Source organism: Muscardinus avellanarius (genome assembly GCF_963383645.1).
Source record: "Muscardinus avellanarius genome assembly, chromosome: 4".
NCBI classification, from domain to species: Eukaryota; Metazoa; Chordata; class Mammalia; order Rodentia; family Gliridae; genus Muscardinus; species Muscardinus avellanarius.
The window spans coordinates 105,684,754-105,711,491 of NC_137789.1; the positions used below are offsets into that span (position 1 = coordinate 105,684,754).

Genomic DNA, 26,738 nt, shown 5'->3' on the forward strand with positions numbered 1-26,738 from the left:
AAAAGCAAACAACCCCACAAAAGGTAGGAGAGGGATGGAGGAAAAGTCAACTCATGAGTACTAAGATATAGTTAGAGAAAGCAAGAAACTCTGGGGTACTACTGCACAGTCCACTGACTATAGATAACAATATATACAGGACACTTTTCAAAGCTACAAGAAAGGATTTTGAAAGTTTTCACTACAAAGAAATGATAAATGAGGAAATAAATGTTTAGCTCAATTTAAATAGTACACAATGTATACATGTATTGGACACATTACATAATGCCCCAGTAATATGTACTAATTTTGGTTTTTTTGTATATCAGAAAAAATAATTTTAAAAATAAACCATGCCTGTAATCACAGGATTTGGCAGGTTGAGGCAGGAGGATAACAGGTTCAAGGCCAGCCTCAGCAATGTAGTGAGACCCTCAACTTAGCAACACTCTATTTCAAAATAAAAAATAGAAAGGGCTCAAGGCATGTAGCTCAGTGGTAGAATGCCCCTGGATGCAATCCTCAGTTAATATTCCTTAAATAAAGGAAAAAAGATGTGTTAAATTCAACTACTGTTTTTTTATTATTAAATCTAACCATCATTAAACTATTCTTTCAAGTTGCTATAAAAGTTTCTAAAACACCTGCTCTTGGTCTCTGTCCTTACCTCATTGCAAATCTGTACCAAACAGTTCTCAGACTACCCTGAGGGCTCTCTGGTTCACAGCTCCTCCAGACTGAGGCAGCTTCAGTCCTGAGCCTGGAACCAGGACCTAGACAGGAAGATGATGGGGGCATCCCTCATCCTCCCCTGGGGAGGGCCGGTGAGCATGTGTGACCATGACTGCTTCCCCTGGACATAGGAGGATGGCTGCAAGCTCTGCGCATTTCCCCTCTGCTAACCTACCTCACAGAACCCGCCTACCTCTTGTGCACCGGGTTCTGAGGAGCTACATTTCTTCAGCTTCCTGGTATGAATAAGTCAGAACAGATTCGGGGAAACAGGAACTCTTATGCATTGTTGGTGGGACTGCAAACTAGTACCACACTATGGAGATCAACAAGGAGGTTTCCCCAAAAGGTGAGGAACGGAGCCACCCTATGACCCAGTCATGCCAATCCTCAGCATCTTTCCAAAGAATTAAAGTCAGAATACTAGCATGATACAGACAAATCTGTGTTTATAGCAGCACAACTCACAATAGCTAAAATATGGAATCAATCAATATCCATCCATCAACAGAGAGATGGATAAAGAAAATGGGGTCTATACACACAATGGAATTTTACTCAGCAATAAAGAATAAAATGTCACTTGCAGAAACATGGATGGCATTAGAGAATATTTTGCTAAGTGAGATCAGCTAGTCCCAAGGAAACCAAAGGCGATGTGTTTTCTCTCATATGTGGAAGCCAGAGAGAAAATAGGAAATAAAAAGGACTTCAGATAAATGAAGAGACTAGTAGAACAGTGGAAAGGGACTGGAGGAGGAAGGTGGGAATGGGGAAGGAGGAGTGATGAAGGAAACAGCTCAAGCAATGCCATGCCCGTCTATGAAGGAATCACCACCAGTTTTGGTGACATGTATGGGGGCGGGTGCAGAAGGAAGCCACTAAGTGTTGTGTGCATGTGTGTTTGTATTACTGAGTCTCACTATGGTGTGTCATTATAATGCATTAGAAAAAGTATAAAAAACTAAGTCAGAAGACATGCAGCCACCAAGTGCCACAAAGAGAAGGGCTGGGTGTCTCCAGGCCTGAGGGTGTTGGTGACTCCGCCAAATGACTAGGGACTTGCAGGTCAGCAGGATGCCAGGGCCTGGACTGACTGCCCCGGGGCTGGGTGGAGCTCCAAGGACTGACAGAAGCTGTCCCTTCAACACAGATGTGCTGGGTCCTGGAACCACAGTGACAGCCTCCGGCATTTGTGCTTACCCAAGTTGCAGAGGCAAAATGTTAGATTTAAGAAGTTATCCTGTGGCCAGTGATGGATTTGTTTGTGGGCCAGGCCTCTCCTTTCTAGGTTGTTCAAAGGATTGGTCCTGGTGCCACGTGGTGGATTAATAATGGCCACTAATTATTTGGTGTTCTTTCCTTTGGCAGGTGAATATTGACCTCTTCTCCCCATGCATCTGGGTGGCCACTGAGACTGCTCAGACCAATAGAATATGATGGAGTTGAATGATATCCGTTTCTAGATCCAGCCCTGAAAAATGGCACCTTCCACTTTCTGTATCTCAGAATTCTTGCTCTTGGAAGCCAATGTATATGTGAAATGCATAACTACCCTGAGGTCTTTTGCTAGGAGAAGCCTTAAAGCATAAGCTGTTGCCTGGGTGTGGCATCAGACACCTGTGATCCCAGTACTTGGGAGGCTAAGACAGGAGCATCGCAGGTTCAAGACCAGCCTTAGCAACTCTACGGGGCCCTCAGCAATTTAGCAAGATCCTGTTTTAAATAACAAATAAAAAAGCTGGGGTATAGCTCAGTGGTAGAATGTCCCTGGGTATTATGCCCCAGTACCAAAATATAAATGAATGAATAAATGAATATGAATGAATGAATGAATATAAGATGCCATGTGAAGACAGAGGCCAAGGAGGCCAGAGATGCTAAACAACATGAGAAAAGAACCATCTTCAAAGCAAGTACTCCTGCCTCAGCTCTGTCAGTTGATGCTCAGGGGCTGAAGAGGAACTGCTGGCCGGAGCCTTGCCCAAATGCCTGACCCATGAGACCATGAGAAAAATTCCAGAGGCTGCTTAAAGCTACTGAGATGGTGGGCTACACAGGGATAGAAGGTGGAACTGGGTAGACAGCTTCCCTGTGCCCCTCCAGACCCACCCTTTCCCCTGTCTTGTCTTTGGTGAGCAGAAAGGCTTCCCATTGGCCTCAGCCCTGAACAGAGTAGATGATGTGGGGACTCAGAGTGGCCACCCCTTTCACTCCATGGGAGCTGTCCCCCCTTCTGCCTTATTCTAGCATTCTTCCCTTTCAACGGACCATTAGGATTAGCCATACTGATGGGTCACACACAGAGATGTGGCTTCTTTGTACACTGTCCTATGCCTTTCTTTGTGTGTATGTGGTGTGTGTGTGTGTGTGTGTGTGTGTGTGTGTGTGTGTGTGTGTGTTACTGGGAATCAAACACAGGAGCACTCTATCTCTGAGCTCCCATCCTTATTAATTTTTTATTTTGAAACAGGGTCTTACCATGTTGCTAAGGTTTTTGCTAAGTTGCTGAGGCTGGCCTTGAAGTGTCATCCTTGTCTCAGATTCCAAAGAACTATAACTATAGGCATGTGTCACCTTACTTGGCAGCCCTACATCTTTCTAAAGTCCCTTTCTTAACCCTCTTGGAATCACTTTGCTCTTACTGTACCATCCTGTGTTTTACTGGGAAGAGCTACATGACCTGTGGTGGTGGTGGTGTCATAACCAAGACCTTGGGTGGGGCAGGCAGGAAGAAGATTCACAGCAAGTGTTTCCAACCACTGGAAAAAAAGAGAAATGCCCCATCCACAACCTTCCACATTCGGGCCACCACCAGACAAAGTGAACTTTGTGGTTTTTTTCTTTTTCCTGTTGTGAGGTAGGGAACAACAAAACAAAACAAAACAAAACAAAACAAAACAAACAAACAAAAAAAAACCAAAGGAAAAAAAAACCAAGAAACACTCTTGGAATTCAGTTTCTTAAGTCAAATTCTGCATCAGGAACAGCATAATGTGGTCTGATGGCTGGAGGACACCAGATAGAGGAGACTTTCCTGCTTTGTCTCATCTACCCCAACAAACCTGTATGGAGCACAGATAAACCAGGGTGAGAGAATGCTTCATCGCAGAGGGGCATCAAATGCTGCCGGGGTGGAAGCAGTTGTCCCCCTCCCTGGTACAGTGGCAGCCTGGCACCTGCAGGTTCAGATTGGCCTGGCTGAGCAACTGAAGGGCCAGGACTGAAACTGAGATGTTTGCCAAGACGTGGGTTTGCCCCACGCAGGTCAAGAGGCTCATGTCCTGGGATGGGTCATTCAGGGAGAAAGTGGCCTTATTGGGGAAAAGGGAAGGTTGTAGGTCCTTTTCTCTTTCAATAAGAAGCAAGTCTTTGGATTTCAGAACCCCAGGCTCACCCATGGCCAGCTGTAGCTGATACTCTGGGTGCTCCCTGCCCATCACTCTGTTCTGAGGCTTGAGTTAGGTGCCCTGACCTTGTGGGCTCCCCTGTTGATGCCACAGAGGACAGTCTTCAGTGCCCTTAGCTGGATACCTAGAGAGCTGTCCAGCCAGGGGTCTGATCCACAGGTGCTTGCTGCTATGGGCCTTAGTTACCCGGTGATGAAAAAGGAGGTACAATCGCCCCAGAGGACTATATTGCAGAGGGTAGGGACAGCTGTGTGTGCTCTGGGCCACTCACTCCACCCTGAGGGGGTCACACCTCCTGTAGGTGTGTTGGGGGAATGAGCTGGTGTTCTAACAGGGATACTGGAGTTTCACTCAGAGCATATAGTGAGTGTGAGTTTGAGTGTGTGTGTGTGTGTGTGTGTGTGTGTGTGTGTGTGTGTGTGTTTCTGGGGATTGAACCCAGAGGCATTCTACCACTGACCTACGCTATACCTCCAACCCTTTTTATATTTCATTTGGGAACAGGGTCTTATTAAGTTGCTGGGCATCTCGTTAAGTTGCTGAGGCTGGCCTCACGCCTGTGATCCTCTTGTCTCAGCCTCCCAAGTACTGAGATTCTAGGCATGGACCACTGCACCTGACTCAGAGGATAGCTCTTTGAAAGGGGTGCGGGGGAGACCTTCCAGTTCCCGGGAAGCCCAGGGTGGCTGAGCAGCTTACCTCGCCCATCCCTCAGCACGATCTCGCCCTCGCCTGTGATCCAGCGGTAGCAGGGGAACTCGATGTAGTCCCCGTGGGGCGTCTTGAGCGTGATGTACTTCAGGTACCAATCGTCGTGCAGCCAGTACTTGCGCTTCTCGATTCTGACCAGCTGGATCTCACCCAGTTCTTCGTCCACAGTCACTTCATATGAATCAACCTGGGTGGGAGGAGGAGTCAGCCTGTCTGTGGTCTCCGGAGCCCGAGTCTTGAAGGAGCTAAGAAAAGGCTACCCAAAGATGTTGCTCTTCCATATGGAATATTTGGGGTGAAGGCTGCTTGAAAAGATGGCAGGTATAGGAAAATCACTCTGCCCTTATTCTGTTTCCTAAAAGCAGGAGATGAAAATCTCATGTGAAAGATGTTCTTCCTATACCAAAGGGAGAGCAGAGTTATTCCTGCCAAGACTGGAGAGCTGAAGCCGAGGGACACAGACAGACCTGGTCAGCCTAACCAGAGATGGCCACGGAGGGACAGAGACCGGAGAATGAATAAACCCCATGTGCAGAAGACCGCCACCCTGTGGCAGGGCACGTCGCTTCTCAACCCATGCTCTTTCAATAGTCCCATCCCGAGGCCCTGATAAAACCACAGAAGCAATGACAAATGCTGGCAGGATATGGAAAAATAGAACTCTTCTACACTGTTGGTGAGATTGTAAATTACTGCAGCCACTATGGAGATCAGCGTAGAGGTTCCCGGAAAACTAGAAATGAAACCACCATAGAACCCTAGACATACCACTCCCCTTTCCAAAAGAACTAAAGTAGAAATCTATATAGCAATATATATAAACCCATTCGATAGCTGCACAATTTACAACAGCCAAATTATGGGACCAATCTAGATGTCTGTGAATAGGAGGATGGGTAAAGAAAATGCAGTCTATATACACAATGGGGTTTTGCTCAGTCATGAAGAACAAAATTATATCATTTGGAGGAAAATGGATAGAAATAGAGAACATTATGCTACGTGAGATCTGACAGTCTCAGAAAGTCATGGGTGATATGTTTTCTCTCATATGTGGAATCCAGAAAGAAAACAGGAAACAGAATATATTTCAGATGAATGAAAAGAATAGAGGAAGAGGACTGGGAGCGGGGAGGGAAAAAGGAATCAATCATAACAGCTCAAATGTTATGTCCATATATGGAAGGTATCACTATCAATTTCACAAACATGTTCAGGGAAGGAGGAAAAGGGGTAGGGTCTGGAGGAAAACACACAAGGGCGATGTGCATGTATGTTTGTATTACGCCGAACCTCACTATAATGTGTAGTTACAATGTACCAATAACAAAGTACGTAAAACGCTCCACAGAAGCAGAATGTTTGCCTGAGATAACATTGTCACTGAGGAAAGCCGAAATAAACTCCAGCTTCACACGTTTGTGGTCCACTTAAAATGCACTGATTCTGGATAGCTGTTTTCCCACTAGCTTGGCTGGAGCTTGCAGCTCTGACATACGGGTTGTGATGCTAATAGGTGCTAGGTTACTTTTCAGGGGTTTGAAAGCCCCTTTGGCTACAAATACTGACTCCACACCTGGGCCTGCTGGTGTTTGATGGATAACCAGAGATGGATAAAAGGCTGGCATCTTTGTCTTCATGTTGGGTCTGCTCCCCTTGCTGCCTTAACTTCTGGGCCAGGTTCTGCTTGGCCCTGCGTGTAGCCATGCTGCTTGCCTGTTGGAGCCGCCCGTGTTTGCTCGGAGCCCACCTTGGCTCTAACGGCAACTACAGCAGCCCAGTCACCCAAAGCCCTTCACCCAATCAGAAGGCCCACATGGAGCCACGGGCCAGAATGTTTGTCCAGCAAGGTGGCACCAGCTGCGGGACTGACCTGGTAGTAGGTCCTGGGGACAAGTTGGCCTTGACAGCCCAGAGGTCCAAGTCTCATGCATGAGGAAGCATCTTATTTTTTTTTTCTTTGTGATACCAGGGATTGAACACAGGGGCATTCTCCCTCCATGCTACACCCCCAGCCCTATTTTATAATTTATTTTGAAACAGGGTCTCACTAAATTGCTGAGGGCCTCGCTAAGTTTAGCTGAGGCTGGCCTCAAACCTGTGATCCTCCTGTCTTAGCCTCCCAAGTACTGAGATTACAGGTGTACACCATTACATCCTGCCAGAAAGAGTCTTTTGAAACTATGCCCAACCAGCAGAAAATTGTGGGTCCCGCCTTACTATAGAAAATCAAAAGAAAGCTGTGTCTCCTTTTTGTTTCAGGGGAGCAGCCTGGTACCTCCATCACTGCTGTTCTCCTTCAGCCAAAGCCCCATCACCCCTTGGCTACCCCCCCCCATTAAAGCCTGGTGATATATCCATTCACACTCACTCACCTTGAATTTGTTCTACCTTCATGGAGTCTGGTATTATTATCTTCTTCATCAAGACTCCACCCGATTGGCCACCCTCATCCCAGACCCTTTCCTTATTACATATGTCACAGTTTTGTAAAATTCAGTATAGAAGGAACTGACTCTCACTATCTTGGGATCTTCATTTCCTTTTTTTTTTTTTTTTTTTTTTTGGTGGTACTGGGGTTCCTGGAAGGCCTTCTACCTCCGGGCTACACTCCCAGACCTATTTTATATTTTTGAAACAGGGTCTCTTGCGCCAGCACGGCTGGCTTCGAACCTGCGCGATCCTCCTGTCTCCGCCTCCCAAGCGCGGGGATTACAAGCGTGCGCCACCACGCCCGGCCTTCATTTCCTTTTGAGGGCTCCCATGCCATGTATAACTTATACTAAATAAATGTATATGCTTTTCTCCTGGTAATTTGTTATGACAACTTACTTCTCAGGCCCAGCCAAAAAAAATGGGAAGAGGTAAGTTTTGCTTCCTCCATAGTTTATCTAGCCAAGAACTTTGTTGCTTAAATTGATGCATAATATTGCTACATATTTATGGGGCATGATGGCATACTTGGATACATATATACATATGCATATATATATATATATATATATATATACATGTATAATGATCAAACGAGAGTAATAAGCATTTCTATCACCTCAAACATTATTTATTTTTTAGAAGCACTCAGAACCCTCTCTTCTAGTTCTTTTGGAATATAAGTTTTTTTTTTAACTATAATCACCCTACTATGCTGTAGAACGTTAGAATTACTTCCTCTTGTCTACACACTGGTATCCATCATACAACCTCTTTCTATCCCTGTTACCATTCCAAGCATTTAACGACCATAATTCTTCTCTCTACTTCTATGTTATCAGTGCTTTTAGGCCCCACATATGCATGAGAACGTATGATACTTGTCTTTCTGTGTCTGGCATATTTCACTAAGCATAAAGTTCTTCAGGTTCATTCATGGTGCCGAAATAACAAAATTTCTTTCTTTTTGTGGTTGGAAAATATTCCACCATATTATGTATATATGTGTCATACAGTAGAATATATATGTCTATATAGAGATATCTATGTTGCATTTTCCTTGTTCATCCATCTGTTGATGGGTCCCTGGGTAGATAATCTATCTGTAGCCAGGACTCTTGATGAGTTCCTCAGTTCATTTCCCAAGACATTCACCAAATGCCTGCCCTTGTTGACAAGGCTCTGTGTTGCACCTGGAGTGACAGAGGTGGACAGGCCCTAGCCTTGCCCCCTTATAGATGGCCTCTAGTAACTCAGGGGCTATCTTTCCTCTGCATGCAGCTCAGGCTGGGGAGAGGGAGAGGCCTGGTACTTGCTGGTACATGTCAGGCCAAGCTTGGTGAGGGTCATCTTCAACTGGCCCTGTAGGCTGGAAGAGGGAGCTGGCCCTCACAGGGGGTGGCCCTTTACAATGCACAAAGGCCTGACAAACTGTAGAACCCAGAGCAGCTTTGGAAGGTGGAAAAATTATAACGTTTTTCACAGAAGAGGATCCTGAGGCCCAGAAGGACCCTCTTCAGCTATTAATTTGCAGAGATGGAATTCCATTCCACTCCCTTCCATTCCATTCTCCCACAGTCCATCGTTTCTCTCTGCTTCTCAATAGGACCAATAAATGAGTAAAGGTGGAAAGGCTTAGAGACAAGTGGGGTTGCCTGGCTCCAGGTCCTCCTAGGACCACAGCAGTTCACAACCATGTGCTGATGCTGAGAACAATCACACCAACGGTTCCTGCAGCTTCCGTGGCACTGGCAAGAGATGGAGGCCACCTTGCTATGGGAAGGGGCCACCCTGACTGTGAGCAGCACTGCTGCCCAGGTCCCTGGGAGCAAGCTGCTGGGTGCTCTAGGTGTGGAGTTCTGGGTTCTGCTGTCCCAGGGCGTGGGTGAGCATGGCAGCAGAGCTCGTGCTTCCCGGTGGTCCACCAGTGCTACCATCAGTGGCTTGTGGGGAGAAAGGATAAGGGCTCCAGCATCGCATGGATGTTGCAGTGACCAGCAGGACTCCACGCCCTCCAAGGTACTGTCTAAGCCAATGCACTTGCCATTGTCCCTCAGCAGGCAGCAGAACCCAGAGTTCCCGGCTTGATGGAGAAGGAGTTGGAGGTGGTGGAGTGCTCCTGCTGCATGAGTGCCCCTCCATCCCTACTGCATCCCCTCCCTCCAGGCTGCCAGAAAAGCCCTGGAGGACTTTCTAAGAGCAATGGGACGCTGGGCTTCTGAGCTAACCTCCCTGCTTGGAACAGGATGAGCAATTTGTCATGGTGGCTGTGGCCAGGGCCAGACGCTGTGGTCAGAAAGCGGAAGCTTCCTCCTCAAGCCCTGTGGTCTGGGCCCAGGTCGTCAGAAGCCGTTTCTGAGGACAACACATCCTGGGACAACATATCCTGAGTTCTGTTACTCCTGCAGGAACCTCTGTCCTATCAGAGTTGATAGGGGCAGGTCCTGCCTGCCCACAGCTTCTACAGGGGAGTAGGGCCACTGGGAAGACCACACAGGCAGAGCACTGACCCCGAGCCTGCAGGACCTCTGCCAGGGGCCTGTCAGTACTTTAGGGTGAGGAAACCAACAGGCCCCAGGATAAAGTTGGGGAAAGGAGCCCAAAGGGAATAGAAGGGACTTGTAGGAATGATCTGGGTAGAGGGAGGAGAGGGAGGGTGCACCTCTCGAAGGATGGCATCTAGGGGTGGCAGAGAAGGGAGATTTCTGCACTGACATATCGGTGACCAGAGCCGAATCTGATGGGACTCGAGGCCCCATATCCAGGGGGCTCAGGGCATCTAGAGGAACACAGAGGGAACTGGATGGCTGGTGCCTGGATGCCCACAGTGCCTGCCCCATTCCAGGCCCTGCCAACCACAGGGTCTGCAGAGGCCTCAGCCCTCCTTTGGGCCAAGATGGAGGTTCTAATTCCTGGAGGAAGGGGGGAGGGCAGTGAAGGGCCCAGGGCTAGACGGCCAGGTGAGCCCAGGTGCCTGGGGCCCTGAGTTTGAATCCCAGCTCCAACAGGCCAGGCCGTGTGGCCTGCGCAACTTGCTTCATACTTAGGCTTCATATGGGAAGATGACTCCTACCTCACAGAACGATCGGGATTCCAAACACCACCATGCCCAGGTGGTTTCTCTCCGAGGACTTGGGTCACAGGCTGTAACCGAAATCATCTGGTCCTCATTCCCGGGCCCTGGGGCTCACAGGGCAGTAGTGCAGCTCATAGGCAGTTGGAAGAGGACGGACCCTGCACACTGCTCCATCATGGACCATCAGGACTAGCAGAATGGAAGGGAGAGGCTGAGCCTGTGTGTTCAGATCCCTGGCTCAACTCTGGGGAGTTCCTAGGAGACAGAGGAAAACAGGGTGGGGGACACTTGGGGCACTGGCAACACATGCGCCCCAGCAGAGGGAAGTCAGCGTGTGGTCGGGACGGAAAGAGCCCGGCCCTGGGGCAGCACTGCAGGGGAAGTGGCTTTCCTGGGCTTTGTGGGGACAAAGAGGATGGGGGGCATCTCCGGGGCTGGTGACAGAAGGACTGGGGTGAGGGGAGAGAGGATGCCCACTCTAAGGGGTAGGAACCAGGGTAGGAACTGAGGGAACACTCTTATGGAAGGACAAAGCCAGAACCTTGGAGTGCCAGGAAGGGCATGAGGGGTTGTGACCCAGGAGAAGAGACTGAGCCACTCAGGGGATGCCCTGGCCTCCTGCCCCCCTACCTGCAGTCACCAGGCAGAGCCCCCGGAGCTGCCCCTGGGTGACACCACTGGATGGTCTCGTAGGAACTCAGCCACCCTCTGATGGGGTGTCCATGGGGAACATGGGTTAGGACTACTGACCAGCCTGGGGCTTTGCTGGCCTGACTGGAGGTCAGAATGTAACGGAAGATGAATAGGGCTGAGGGGCTGAGCCAGGACCCAGCTCAGGAAGACTCAGGGACAGAGCCTGGTGACCGTGGGTCTGACATCCCAGGCAGCTGCTACTGGAAGAGCTCCGGGGACAGAGAAAACCTTCCCCAGAAGATACCAGGTCGCATGTGTCAGCCAGCAAAGTAAGGCCTCAGGGAGGCAGCAGATCTGCCAGGCGCCTGCCTCCTCCCTTCTTCCAGAGGGTCAGGCCACTGGGTGGGTGCCTACTTGTTGTCTGTGTGCTGTGGCACACTGAATTCTGCAGGGGGGGGGGACACTGTAACAGTGCATGGTCCACATTGGGGCGATCAATGAATACTGTACATGGGAATGGCGGAGTGGAGACCCACTTTATAGATAGAAACTGAGGGTCAGAGAAGCCAGACAGCACCTGTGCTAGTGAGTGATCGTAGCCCCAGGATCAGAACCTGCAGCCATGACCATCCAGTGTGCATTCCTCCCTCTGTTCCTCATGTTAGTGGATCAGTTTCCATTTGCATTTCCTGCCAGCATTTAAAGAAATTCATTCATTCATTCATTCATTCATTCATTCATCTGGGCCCCATATCTCAGCTGTGGCTTGTGGGTGGAGTGAAGGGTCTCTGCTGGAAGAAGGACATGGCCTCCCAGACGCCCATCATGGAGGGGCCATAAGAGGCTGTGGAGCAGAGAGGGAGGGATACTTGGGGCCAGGCAGGGGCAAGCCTGGGGCAGAGAGAGGGACCGAGAGCAAGGGCTGGGGAGTCCAAGAGCTGAGGGAGAGGAGAAAGACAATGGTCAGGGAGACTTAGGGTAGAGTGAGGGGAAATGTGGGCAGGGGGCTGGGGACTGAGGGCCCAGAGAGAGGGCTGCTGGGGAGGCTGGAAGACAGAGAGGGAGGGAAGGGGAGGGCGGGGCAGAATGTAGGGAGGAGGCAGGAAGGGAGGGAGGACTGAGACTTGGAGATTGAAGATTCTAAGAAGGAGTGTGTGTTCTCCATTTAGACTCTTCCTGAGAAGGAGGTTCTTTGGAGTTTATTCTTCATAACTGTAAGAATGTTTACTGGATAGATTTAAGAGGCACATATCATTGTTAATTTACACTTACTGAACAAATTCAAGAATCATTAGCCACCACCCTACGTGTGTGTGTTCCTTGGATTGGACCCAGAGCTGGGGCACCCTGGGCAAGCACTCTACCACTGAGCTGCACTTTGCTGGCTCTTAATTTTTTTTAAATTACCATTATGGAATAAATCAACCCAAATAAGTTTTCCAAGCCATCCTTTCTGACTTGAATTGTTTGTAATTTAGGGAGCTAACAAATCATTTTGTCAAATTCTCCTATAGCGGGGGCAGCCTCTAGGAACAAGGCCATCCTGGGTGCCATCCGGGCTCATGAGAGATTCTCTCTGGCCAGGAGCTCTACACCAACCCAATCCAAGTCACTGTGCACAGCTCTGATGAGAATAGTCAGGGATCAGTAAGTTTATTGAGAAACCTGAATTGTGCATTGGAGGAGGGGGGTGTTGACCCACCACAACCTGGAAATGATGGGATTAGTTATGTGGAAATAGTTTTCATTGTTACTGATACTGTCCTTCATGGTAATGATTCTATTGCTCTTCTGAGTAAAATGGGACAGCTTTATTTGCTCAGCAAGCACTCCCTCTAAGCTTTCTATTTTACCTTTACCCAAAAGGGTCCATGTGTCTTTAAAGACTCACTGCCTGGCAAATGAGGAAGTAGCTCTGGGCTGTGCAAGACAAAGTGTGGAGTAACTGCATCAACAGGAACTTTCTCAAAGCTAAGCTTTTCAAAGGGCCTGTCACACCAGGCTATTCCCTGCTATGGAACAGGCCCCCTTGACTCTCTGCTTTCTCAACCCTATGGAAATGCAGCATGCAAATCCCCCCAGAAATTTGCCTCTGGGATTCACACTGAGGTGTTCAATCACAAAGTCATTTGAATGACTTTTCAGGGTGGGGAGACTGAACAGAGAGAGGGAAATAATGAACAGCAAGTACACTCATCTTTCCTCTGAGGACCTCATTATGGCCACACCACTGTGTTCCCTCCCGAGAGGAAACACACACAGGATGTGTGTCTGTGCACAACCTGAGCACACCATGTCCTGTGCTTCTAGAACTTTGCTGGGTGTGGAGGAGACCAGGGCCTGCGGTGGCCCACCCATAAAGGGGAAGTAGTCTACCCTCTGCCTCCTCCCCTAGTCCATGAAATAATGGAAATAAATAAAGGTGCTCTGGAGATGGAAGAGGGTGTCAATGTCCCTAATGGATGACACATTAATTCAACCACCATGGTCCTTAGGGCCAGTTCCATGCCTGGGGAACCAAGCAATAGAAAACAACAATCATTCTTATGCTCAACATAGAACACCTCTTCCCCTTTCTCTCCCTCCTCCTCCTCTTCCTGTGGTACTGAGGCTTCAACCCAGGAGCATTCTACCTCTGAGCTACTCTGAGCCCTATTTTTTTTGAAATAGGATTTTGCTAAGTTTCTGAGGTTGTCCTTGAACTTGCAATCCTCCTGTCTCGCCCTTCCAAATACTGGGATTGCAGGCATGCACCACTGTTCCTGCCTTCTAACTCTTCTTGAAGGAGCTCAGGTCAGGTTAATAGTGTGCTGAACCTGTAGGCCCTAAACACACTTCATAACTTTTGTCCAAGAAATAGTCCCCTGAAACAAACAGGAAGATTTCAGTTATGTTTGTCACAAACAGTTCTGAGCAATTTCACGTGACTTGACCTAATAATGGCAAAAAGGCGGCCTGGTGAGTTTAAGATCTTTTGGTTCAGGAGGTGGTGGAAGGGAAGGAATATTTTCTTCGCACCTGCAGCCTGCCAGGGCTATTCCTTTAGTCCTTTGAGGAGCACTTCTGTGCACCGGCTACTAGGTGAGCACTAAAACACTGGCCTGCTGGTGCTCGTTGGAAATGCTTGGGCTGAAGTGCACAGCCAGTCAGCTCCCAGAGCTGGCTTCTGAGGGAGGCCACCTGTGCATGGCTCTCACAGGGCAGGGCACAGTCAACCAGCTGCCTTTGCTCTCCCAATCCCCAGGCTCCAGGCCACTACAGAGGAGTGAGGAGAGCCAGATACCTCAGCTGGAGCTGTCCTCTGCTGTACATTATGCCTCGAGGGACTGACTATACTAGTTTCCCCAAAGGCCTCTCCGCTTGGGTTTGCTTGTTCCTTCCCTTTAAACTCTGGGACCTGTCCTGAACTCTTAAACTGCCCAGGTGTGAAAACATGACCCAGAGACCAGATAACCGAGGTGCAGAGCAGGGACAAAAGCCCGAGGTGGTGGTCAGGTCCAGGAGGAGCTGGACCCCTGACTGCTGTCTTTCCGTACAGTTCACACTGTCCCCACCCCCTGTGCCCTGTGCCTTGTACATGCAGCTCTACCAAGGGGGAGGTCTGAGGGGTCCTCTCAAGACATGGAGAGGAAACCTCGCACCTCTCCCTCCCCTGGAAGAGCGCAGCATCTCCAGACCAGGCACTCGCAGCTCGCGGTTTCCTATCTGATTCCCTCCGCCAGGAAACCCAGGGCGCGCCCCCATCCAGACCCCTAGAAGGACTAGGACTCAGGTGACCCCAGCCCCGACCCGGCCAGATCTCAGCTGCCTCCGGCGCCCTCACCCCTTTCCTGCCCCCTCCCCCTTCCCGCCCTGGGCTCCGCGCCCGCCCGGACCCACCGCGCCGCGCTCGAAGTCGTTGTAGAAAGCCTTGTCCAGGAGGTGCCTCTCGCTGCAGCCCGCAGAGCCCACGAGGCTGAGGTAGATGTAGTCGTCGGTGCCGGCGAACCACTGGCTGCCGGTGGCCACGGTGACGGTGTAGGAGGGCATGGCGCCACAGCGAGCGCCCGGGGTGAGAGCGCAGGAGTCAGCTCTTTGACACCCGGTCCGAGCCAAGGGCTTGGATGCCGCCCGCCCCGCCCCGCCTCTTCCCAGGTCAGGCCCCGCCCCGTCCTCGGCCAGGCCCCGCCCCTGGCTCTGGACCCCCCCTATCTCCTCCCCCACCTCGTCTTCTGCAGCTGGTGGGATGGGGCATTCCTGTTTTTCATCTCCTCTGCTTGACAGGTATCTGCTGTAGCATCCATCCATCCATCCATCCATCCATCCATCCCAATCACCCTCTTGTCATCCCTCCCAGCTTCACCCTTTCTCACCTCAGCTTCCCTTGGGGCCAGGCTCCCTTAAGGACCCGGGGTTGGACTCCCGGGACCCCTTGAACACTACCTGTAGTCGTGCTTCCAAGCTCCCAGGGTGAGTGTCAGGCCGCAGGATCAGGACGGCTGCCCACGCAGTGGACTTAGAGCTGGGGGCTCTGGGAGTCCATTGAGAGGAGGAGGCCAGGGGAGTCAGGGAGGCTTCCTGGAGGAGGTCACCCAGTGGATGTCGAGGGTGGAATCTAACAGAGACTTGTGGCAGTCGCAGCTTCTTGGCAGGCTGGGCTGAACCTTTCTCTGCACCAGGCACCCGGGACACAGGACCCAGCCAGCCACGGGGTCAGTGGTTCCGGAGGCTGAGCAGCCAGTGGGGCGCAGTCTGCTGAGGTCGCTCGCCCCGGAGGGAGGTGCTGCTTGCGAGCTGGGTCGGGGAATGGACCTTGGACCGCTGGGGGGATCGTGAAGGCGAGGACTCCCTGTGAAGGTCGCAGGCGCTGAGCCGCACTGGGAAGCGCTTTCTAGAAGGTGCCCTGGAGTTGGTGGTGGAGGCTTTGCGGAGCTCCGGGTAGCATGCCCTCTCCACAGCCCCCGCCCCTGCCCACCACCACGCTCCCTGCCCGGCCCAGTCTCCAGCGAGAGCTGAGTCTGATTCAGTGCTTACAGGCTCCTTCACCTGTAGTGCGCTGAATGAAAGTGGGTAAGTCACTCCTAGGCAGGGTAGGGAAACCTGCCAGGAACTCTGGACCCACAGGCGCCCCAGTCCAGGAAGCCTGGGCTCTGCCTGGCGGCAAATCCTTCTTCCTTCTCTGTCTGGAACACCACAGAGGGGCAGGGACGTGCCCCTGGCCTTCCACCTCTGGAGGCAAGAGAAAGGCAGCTTCCAACTGGACTGACTGTATTCGCCAAAAAGCAGGCAGCAAGGGGGTTGTATGGGAACCTGAATGTAGGATAGGAATGGACCTCCCCAACCCCCACCCCGGTCCCAGCGGAGATGGGAGGAGGAAGCCGGCTTCAGGGTGTAGATTCTCTGGTACCCAACCCTGCCCCTCAAGATGCATGCTGCGGGAAACTCTGGAGGAGGGCTAAAGAATAGCGAGGAAATTGCCCTTCAAATCTAAGAACAAAATGACTATTTTTCTTAAAAAGTAAATACTGGAGTTTTTCTGACAACAGTAATAGACCATCATTTCAGAGAACATACAAAATATGGAAACTGACACAGAATAAAAATTCATAATAATGTAGTTAAACTATATAGATATTTTACAGTTAGTAAAAATTCATTAAATACTCCACAGAAATTTAGACACCATTAAGATTATACATTGCACTTGCAACCCGTGTCCTATTTCCATTTTCTCTAAACTTATGACATATAAGTTCTTATGTAATTTTATTTAAAACTATTTTAGCTGCATCATATTCATTTATTTTATTTTATTTTGGTGGTACTGGGGGTGGAACCCAGGGGCTTTTCTACCTCCAGGCTATATATACTCCCAGACCTATATTATATTTTATTTGGGAACAGGGTCTCACTAAGTTGCTGAAAGCCTCACTCAGTAGCCGAGGCTGGATTTGAACCTATGCAATCCTCCTGTCTCTGCGCCCCAAGTGCTTAGGATTACAAGCGTGCGCCACCACGCCCGGCTATGCCACTGTTGCTGAGATTATCCCCTATTGTCACTAATATGGACATTTAGGTTGCTTTAACTCTGATAATTCCATAGTCTGTATTTGGTGTTTACACCTTTATTTAAGAAATATTTCTTAGGATTGGAGTTCCTGACACCTTTGTTTCACCTCTGTTTCCTGTTATTAAAGTGCTTTCCCAAGGGTTGCAATGATTTACACTTATGCAGAACATGGGAAGTTTGTTTCATAAAAAAAGTTGCCATTCTGCAATACTTGCCCAAATATCTCTACCTGCTGCCTTCAGTGTGCTGCCCTTCCTGGCTGGGCTCCTGCTTTTCCTGGATGGATTATCCTCTATTTTCTAGGCAGATAAAATCCTCTCACTGCCTTACTTAAAGTGCATAGATGCTTTCTTTTTACAGCTTTATGGGGATATAATTAACAAGCCCTGGGGCAACAGCTCTACCACTCAGTCATGGAGAACATGCTTTGTGTGCTTTTATCCATTTAATTTAGTTGAGGCTGGCACTAAGCCTGCTGATTTTAGAGAATATTTTTTGTGCTTTTGGGAAGAATGTGGGTTCTGTACTTTCAGATGGATTATCTTATAGGAGTGTTGTAGGTCTAGGTGTTTTGTGTTCTTTTCTGACTTCTGTACTTGCAGACCTATTCTCGAGGTGTTCTATTCATTATTGAAAGTGATGTAACCCCAGTCAGAATGGCAAGCATAAAGAAGTCAAGTAACAATAAATGTTGGCAAGGATGTGGGGAGATAGGAACTTTTCTACACTGTTGGTGGGAGTACAAACTAGTTCAGCCACTATGGAGATCATTGTGGAGATTCCTTAGAAAACTGGGAATGGATCCATCATATGATCTGTCTATACTACTACTAGGTATCTTTCCAAAGGTGTTGACATCAGAAAACTACAGTAACATATGCATACCTATGTTCATAGCAGCACAATTCACAATAGCCAAACTATGGAGCCAGCGTAGATGTCCATCAACAAATGAATGGATTACAAAATTATGGAAAATACACACAATGGAATTCTACTCAATAATAAAGAAGAACAAAATTTGTAAGAAGATGAAAAGAACTGGAAAACATTATGTTAAGTGAGATTGGCCAAGCACAGAAAGAGAAGGGACGTATGTTTTTTCTAATATGCTCAAGCTAGGGAGTATTTGGGATGCCAGAGGGACTCCAGAAGATGGAGATCCTTAGTGGATCCAGGGAGGAAGGGTAGGGGAGGAAGAAGGATGAGGTTCATTAAAGGAAATACTACCTGAGAATATGTGTATACATGTGAATTTACATTGTTAACCTGGGCACTTGGTATTGGGAGGGAGAATAATGGGGATGTGGAGTGAGGGGCACCAAGTATTGTGTGAATGTATTCAATTGTTGATATGATCTACGTTATGATGTGAGACTATAATGCACCAATAGTAAAAATAAAAAATAATAAAAAGAAAACATACTTGTACAACTTTGATTTTAAAGTCCAGTCTGGTATTGCCTTCACGTCAACTGGGTTGTCTCATGTACTAAACTATATTCCCAGCTCTTTCTACAGTTTATTTTGAGACAGAGTCTTGCTAAGTCACCCAGTTGGTCTCAAAGTTGTAATCTATCTGCCTCAGCCTCCTGAGTAGCTGAGATTGTAGGTATATACCACCACATCGGGACAATACATTAATTTTTAATGCCATTACTTATATGTTTGGTTTTATTTATGATATTTTTCTACTTTTAATTCTTTTTTTTGTATTAAGTGATTTTTTTAGTGTAACATTTAAAGTTTTTAACAAGTTTCTTCTGAGTTTGGGTTATTTTATTAGTGGCTCCTTTAGGGCCCATAATATATATTTTAATTTATCAGAATATATCTTGACTTCCAAGAAGATGGCGACAGAGAAAGGCGGTGTTTATGAGTCCTGCTAACAATTGATCTCTATTACCACAAAATCAGTGCCTCTTATAGCCAGAAAACACCATCAGCAGAGAAATAAAAACTGTAAATACAAGAAACAGAGAAAAGGAGGGCTGGAATTACAACCAGACACCAGAAAGAAACCAGCCCACAGTGCAGCAGCCAGAGCTGCAGTGCAGAGCCGCACTGGCGCCATCTTCCCTCGCAGCATCAGAATCCAGAGAGGAGGGGGACTCAGAACAGAGCTCAAAACCAGAAAGGAGATACACCGGTCTCATGGCTGAGGATGCAGCAGCAGCACTATACTGCTAGTGGCAGCAGTGAGTTCACCGGATAGCTCCAGATGAGCACACTCAACAACCCACCGGGCTCCAGAGAGGAGGGGTGGACAGCGAGCTGAGGTGAGCAGGTGCGGAACAGCTGGGTGAAATTCAGCAGTTTTCTCGGTGCAAGGAGTGTCTAAGGCTCCCAGGGTCTGGCCTCAGCACACCCTGCAGGGACTCAGAGTGGAGCTCAAAACCAAAGAAGAAATATGCCAGCCTCACGGCCGAGGGCATGGCAGAGGTGCCATATTGCCAGTGGTGGCAGCAGTGAGTTCACCAAGTCTGCAACAGCTACACATCAGCACACTCAACAACCGTGAGTAAAATTGCAGCCCCTAGAGGAGAAATCCCAGTACTGCACCCCCAGGGACTTGCACAGCTTTGGTAGTCTCCCTGGGTCTGAGAGATTTGTGCAATCCAACCCAGTGGGGGAGTGGCAGTGGCAGAGATATCACACCATAGTCACAGCTCCCCGTAGGAGAATGCCCAGGCTGGCACCCCTCACGGTCTCAAGTAGCCTCAATTGACTCCTTGGGTCTGAGACTTTGTGATACAACCTAGTAAAGGAGTAGTGGTGACTTAGATACCACAGACTCATGATCCAGAACACCTTAAGTGAAGTCATAGTGACCCAGGGAAGAACCCAGAGTAGGCACAAACTGCCAAAATCATGGGAAAGAGGAATAACAATGGAGCAATGCATGCCCACAACCCCACAACCTGAGAACCTTATAACACAGAAATTCAGAGATCTCTAGAAGATCAAATCAGGAAAATAACTTTAGAAATAATAGAGGTGTTTCGAAAAGAATTCAGAAAGAGAGACTAAAAAAAGATAAAGGATGCAATCATTGAAGTAAAGGCCCCAATTCAAAGCATAAACAACAGATTAGACCACATGGAGAATAGAATCTCACTCCTACAAGATGATTACTCCAAAAATGAAAGCATAGTTTCTAATTTAGAAAAAAATATCCAACAGCAGGAATTTGACATTGAAGAAATATGGGCCCATTTTAAGAGAGATAACCTAAGAATAATTGGAATAAAGGAGGGAAAAGAAGGTGAAACCAAAGGAATCAATAATCTCTTCAAGGAAGTAATAACAGAAAATTTTCCAAACTTAGAGCAAGAGGTCGATACACAGGTCCAGGAAACTTATAGAACTCCCTGTAGACAGGATCAGAGAAGAGGATCCCCATGCCACATAACTGTCAAAATGACTAATGTGGAAGCCAAGGAGAGAATCTTAAAGGCAAGAAAAACAAAAGGCCAAGTGACATTCAGAGGCAAACCAATTGGAATCACTCCAGACTTCCCAAACCAAGTCATGAAAGCCAGAAGAGCTTGGAGTAACATATTCCAAACTATGAAAGAAAACAACTTCCAGCCAAAAATTTCCTACCCAGCAAAACTATCTATCAAATTAGCTGGGAAAATAAGAAGCTTCCATGACAAACAGAAACTGAAGTAATTTATGTCTTTAAAACCAGCACTAGAGAAAATATTCACAGAGATTAACTGCAAAGAAGAAATAGGTAATACATGCCAGAACCAAAGAAACAAGATTTCCATCCAACAGACAACTAAGCAAAGAAGAATAAACAGTATCTTAAACAGAAATAAAACCTTAACATGTTAGGAATTAAAAATTATCTCTCTATAATCACACTGAATGTAAATGGCCTCAACTTCCTAATAAGAAGACATAAAGTGGCAAAATAGATTAAAAACCAGAATCCATCCATCTGCTGCTTACAAGAAACACACCTTACAAATACAGATAGGAATAAATCAAGGTAAAGGGATGGAGCAAGGTAATCCATGCTAAGGGAACTCAAAGACAAGCAGGAGTAGCAAGTATGATATCAGACAAGTTAGACTTCAAATCCAAACTTATTAGAAGAGACAAAGAAGGTCATATTTTACTGGTAAAATGAATAATCCAGCAAGAGGAAATAACAATAATCAACATTTATGCCCCAAACATAGGTGCAACTACTTTCATAAATCAAACTCTTTGTGACATGAAGTCACACTTAAATCCCCAAACAATAATACTGGGAGAATTCAACACACCTCTCACAACATTAGACTGATCTTCCAGACAAAAGGTCAATAAAGATGCCTCAGAACTAAAGAACACCATTAACCAAATGGACCTGGTGGACACATATAGAATATTTCACCCAACTACAGCAGAGTTTACATTTTTCTCAGCTGCTCACGGAACCTTCTCCAAAATAGATCACATCCTGGGACACAAAATGAGCACTAGCAAATTTAAAAATGCTACATACTTCCCTGTATCATTTCAGACCATAATGGAATGAAACTAGAAATCAACTATAAGAAGACCCAGAGAAGCAACATAAACATGTGGAGACTGAACACCACACTTTTGAATGGCCATTCTGCCAAAACTGATCTATAGATTCAATGCAATTCCCATTAAAATACCAGAGACATTCTTCAGAGACCTAGAAAAATCAATCATGAACTTTATATGGAGAAAGAAAAGACCCAGAATAGCCAAAGCAATTCTCAGCAATAAGAAACATGCAGGAGGCACCACAATCCCAGACTTTAAACTATACTACAGAGTAATAGTAGTAAAAACAGCATGGTACTGGCACAATAACAGATATACTGACTAGTGGATTAGAATAGAAGATACAGAAACAAATCCACACATCTTTAGTCAATTAATCTTTGAGAAAAAGGCCAAACTCATACGCTGGAAAAAAGACAGCCTTTTCAACAAATGGTGCTGGGAGAACTGGCTAACCATTTGTAAAAAGATGAATCTAAACCCCTATATCTCACCATGCACAGGAATCAACTCAAGATGGATCAAAGACTTAGAAATTAGACCTGAGACTGTGAAGTTAGTAGAGGAGAGCATAGGTTCAACACTACAACATATTGGCACAGGCAGTAACTTTCTCAACAAAACCTCCAAAGCTCAGGAAATCAAAGCAAGAATTACCAAGTGGAATAGCATCAAACTAAAAAGTTTCTTCTCATCAAAGGAAACTATCAATAACTTAAAGAGGAAGCCGACAGAATGGGAAAGGATCTTTACCAGCCACTATTCTGATAGGGGGCTAATATCCAGAATATACAAAGAGCTTGAAAGACTCTACACTAGCAAAACAAACAACCCAATCAAGAAATGGGCAAATGAACTAAATAGACACTTCACAAAAGAAGAGATACAAAGGGCCAATAGATACATGAAAAGATATTCTTCATCACTGGCCATCAGGGAGATGCAAATCAAAACTACACTGAGATTCCATCTAACCCCAGTCAGAGTGGCAAGCATAAAGAAATCAAACAACAATAAATGTAAATCTTAAAATTATAAACTTTTAGAAGAAAACCTGGGTCACAAAACTTCACAACATTGAAATTGGCAGTGATTTCTTGGATATGATTTCAAAGGCACAGGCAACAAAAGAATAAACAAACTTCCTAAAAAAATGTACATCCAAAGACAATGTAAACAGAGTTAAAAGTTACTGATAGAATGGGATAAAATATTTCCAAATGCTATATCTGAAGGTGTATTAATATTCCAAATAGAAATGCTAAAAATTAGCAACAATAAAAGCAGCAAACTATACAATTTAGAAATAGGTAAAAGACTAAAATAAATAATGAATCTACAAAGATTTTTATATAACCAATAAACACATGAATATCACTCATCATTATCATAATAAACTAGTCATTAAGAAAATACAAATAAAAATATAGTGAAATACTACTTGACATTTGTTAGGATGGCTGCTTAACATGAATTACCTTGCTCCAGCCCTTTACCTTGAGTTTGTTACTCTCTTTACTTGTAAAGTGTGTTTCTTGTAAGCAGCAGATGGGTGGATTCTGGTTTTTAATCCATTTTGCCACTTTATGTCTTTTTATTGGGGAATTGAGGACATTTACATTCAGTGTGATTATTAAGAGATAACTTTTAATTCCTAACAAGTTAAGATTTTATTTCTGTTTGAAATACTGTTTATTCTTTGCTTATTTGTCTGCTGGATGGAAAATCTTGTTTCTCTGGTTCTGGTGTATATTACCTATTTCTTCTTTGTAGTTAATCTCTTTGAGTATTTTCTCTAGTGCTGGTTTTGAAGACATAAATTCCTTCAGTTTCTGTTTGTCATCGAAGCTTCTTATTTCCCCAGCTAATTTGATAGTTTTTCTGGGTAGGAAATTTTTGGCTGGAAGTTGTTTTCTTTCAGAGTTTTGAATATGTTACTCCAAGCCCTCTGGCTTTCCTGACTTGGTTTGGGAAGTCTGGCGTGATTCTAATTCGTTTGCCTCTGAATGTCACTTAGCCTTTTGTTTTTGTTGCCTTTAAGATTCTCTCCTGGAGCACGCCAGACCCCTGGAGAAACTGGGGCCTGGTTGCAAGGCCCTGGGCCCCAGGCTGGGGTCAGGCAGGGCAAGCCGGGCCCCTAGAAGAGTCAGGACCCAGGTCACAGGACTCTGGGCCCCAGGCGGAACTGTGCAAAGCACGCTACTGAGTGCCTGATCCCACAACCTCCTCAAACCACACATGCTGTCTTCTCTTATTTAAAAAAAAAAAAAAAGGAAAAGTAAAAGAAAAAAGAAAAATATCAGAGAGGGGTCAAGAAGGCCATGGCAGATGCAAGGATACTGGAGATGCAGACAAAACTTATCCAAATGAACTGGAACTTTTGGAAAAATTCCCTGCAAAGGAGGGCTGCTTCTTCTCTACATTTTTAAGAATCTTGGACATCACCTGTAAGGAGAGAGTTTAGTGGAGACCTAGGAGAAAGGCAGTGTTGGAAGTGGTCTCCGCGATTGCGGTGGAGACTTGTATTCAGGAGAAGAAGTAGGATCCTATCAACCTTATTTTTTGGAGAAATTACACCAAACGTTGAATGCTGCCATCGTGCCTGCTTAGGAAGACTGCACAACATTCAGAGTGGAAAAAGAGCTTGGGAAATATTTGAAATGGTGGAGGCGGTGGCAGTTGCAGTGGCCAGTACTCTGGGGAGGCAGAGATCTGATGCATTACACCTGGAACCTTTGAAGTAATAACTCCAGAGGCAGAATGCTACCACCACGCACCCTCAAGAACGTAGAACAAATGGCTGGGCAAAGAGGGTGATCGAATTGTAGCCTGCCAAGGGGTGAGACCAGTGACGGACACAGCAAAGCTGGGATTGGAGCCTGCCATGAGGCAAGGCCAGTGCTGGAGCCTCCGAGGTCGAGATAGAAGCCTGCTGAGGGGTTAGGCCAGTTCTGGGGCCAGTGAGGCCAGGATCGGAGCCTGCCATGAGCAAGGCCAATGCTGGGGCCTTCAAAGCTGGGATTGGAGCCTGCCGAGGGATTAGGCCAGTGCTGGGGCCAGCAAGGCCGGGATTGGAGCCTGCTGTGAGGCAAGGCTGGTGCTGGGGCCTCCGAAGCTGGGATTGGAGCCTGCCGAGGGGTTAGGATGATACCGAGGCCAGCGGTCAGCATCGGAGCCTGCTGTGAGGCAAGGCCAGTGCTGGGGCCTCCAAGGCCGGGATCAGAGCCTGCCAAGGAGTTAGGCTGGTGCCGGGGCCAGCAAGGTCGGGATCTGCCAAGACTTTGCTGCCCACTCCATCTTGGCATCCACATGTGTAAGAATCCATGTAGTCATATTGGCGATTAGCCCCGAGAGAGGGCATCGTCTCTGGCCAAAAAACTCCTCCACTCTTAGATATTCTTTCATAACTATTATCCTTTTGGTAATGATTCTTTTAACTCTCCAAATGAATTGCTCTGGTGGAAAAACGATCAGGACTGTGAGAGAAACTGAATCCGTGTAAAATAATCCTTCCAGTAAACTTTCAGCTTTGTTTAAATGGTAATTAGATGAGCTTTGTTCAAATGGTAATTAGATGCAATGGCAGCATTCCAGTCCACCCTTATCTTTGACCTTCAATTTTGGCTTTTGCACCTAGCAATAGCGATGCCTGGAGTTATAGCGACACCACCTGGTTAAAAATAGCTATGTCAAAACAAAGGACAGATAAAATAGATGTGTAAAGGTGAAAGAAAGAAAATATGGTGAGAATAAGAAAGTATTTTTGTATGAAGAAGAGCTTATCCTAAGATTGTCCCGAATGGGAAAGAGAGAATTAGGGTAATCAGAAAAGAAAAGGAAGTTGCAGAGGGTTAGTGATAGGAATATGGATTATTAAAAGAGGAATAGGTTTCTAATAAGCCTATTCATTTGAGGAAAAATGCTCAGCTGCTAGAGAAATGTATCTGACAACTAAATCTAAAGACTTCATGTTGATTTTTGCTGTTTACCTGCTAAACTGTGTCATGAGTTTGTTTAAGTTTTCAGACAGCAGATGGTATTGCAGACAAAATCCAGCAGACATTCATTGAAATTCTCTAAATCATTATATGAAAGCTAGAATCTCCTGACTTTGTCCCCCATTCAGCTCAAAGGAGGTTGATAGATAAAGAAGGACATTGGACTAAGCCCTAGGAAAGCTCCGAAAGGGTTAAAGAAAATCAAGGGTTAAAGAAAATCTGACTCTTCAAGTGATTTTGGGTGTGACTTTTGTTTTTCTGGAATTAGCCAAATAAAAGCCTCTGCAGCTGCAAGGTCAGAAGGGGCTGAATCGAAGCACAAGATCCACCTGAGATAATGGGACTGATCTCAATCACAAAAGACCTGTGATGTCCCAGGACTTACTTTTGTCTTGTCCAGGGTTGGTAATCTGCATGTGTATCTCTCCTTTATACTTTGGGTGATTTGCACTTTTCTACTAGAAATTCACTGGGAGAGGGAAATATATAAAAAATCTTGTGTCCAGAATAAAGTTGTTCGATTGCACAAGAAGCGTTGATGCATGTCAGGTTCTTTTCAAAAGCGCCGATCATAGGATTATTTTCCTAGGAAAGAATCACTGCAGATAAGAATCTGCAGTATTTCACTCTATCCTTCCCCATCTTTACTGAGATCGACTGCGAGTGAATTCGCGCCCCCGAGTGGAGTGAGTTGGTTTGTGGCAGGAATCGGAGCCTGCCCTGAGGCAAGGCCGCTAATGAGGCCTCTGAGGCTGAGATCAGAGCCTACCGAGGGGTTTGGCCGGTTCCGGGGCCAGCAAGGCCGGGATTGGAACCTGCTGTGAGGCAAGGCCAGTGCTGGGGCCTCCGAGGTCAGGAGAGGCATCTGTCAAGGGGTTAGGCCGGTGCCAGGGTCAGCGAGGCTGGGATGGAGTCTGCCTTGAGGCTAGGCCGGTACTGGGACCACCAATGCCGGGATCACAGCCAGCCGAGGGGTTAGGCCGGTGTGGGGGCCAGCGAGGCCAGAATCGGGGCCTCCCATGAAGCAAGGCCACTGTTTGAGCCAGCGAGGTCTGGATCAGTCTACCGGGTAGCCAGGCCACTATTGGGGCCGTCAAAAGTGAGATCGGTACTTGCAACGTGGCATGCACAGAGAAATATCACAGAAAATAAAAACCAGATGCTTCCCCTAATCAGCAATA

The 26,738-nt window shown here is 46.9% G+C and overlaps 1 protein-coding gene across 4 annotated transcripts in view; it reads right to left on the bottom strand.

Annotated features, from left to right (window-relative positions):
* ALOX5 (arachidonate 5-lipoxygenase) overlaps positions 1-15,006 on the bottom strand; it is a gene marked incomplete at both ends in the record, with an annotated part of 46,680 nt that extends 31,674 nt beyond the window's left edge. For all 4 annotated transcript variants that reach the window (XM_080694585.1, XM_080694584.1, XM_080694586.1 and 1 more), the window contains 2 exons: positions 4,824-5,022; positions 14,857-15,006. In XM_080694585.1, coding sequence (XP_080550711.1) covers positions 4,824-5,022; positions 14,857-15,006 — 349 coding nt within the window. The remainder of the gene's footprint in view (positions 1-4,823; positions 5,023-14,856) is intronic.
* Between the last annotated feature and the right edge of the window lie 11,732 nt (positions 15,007-26,738).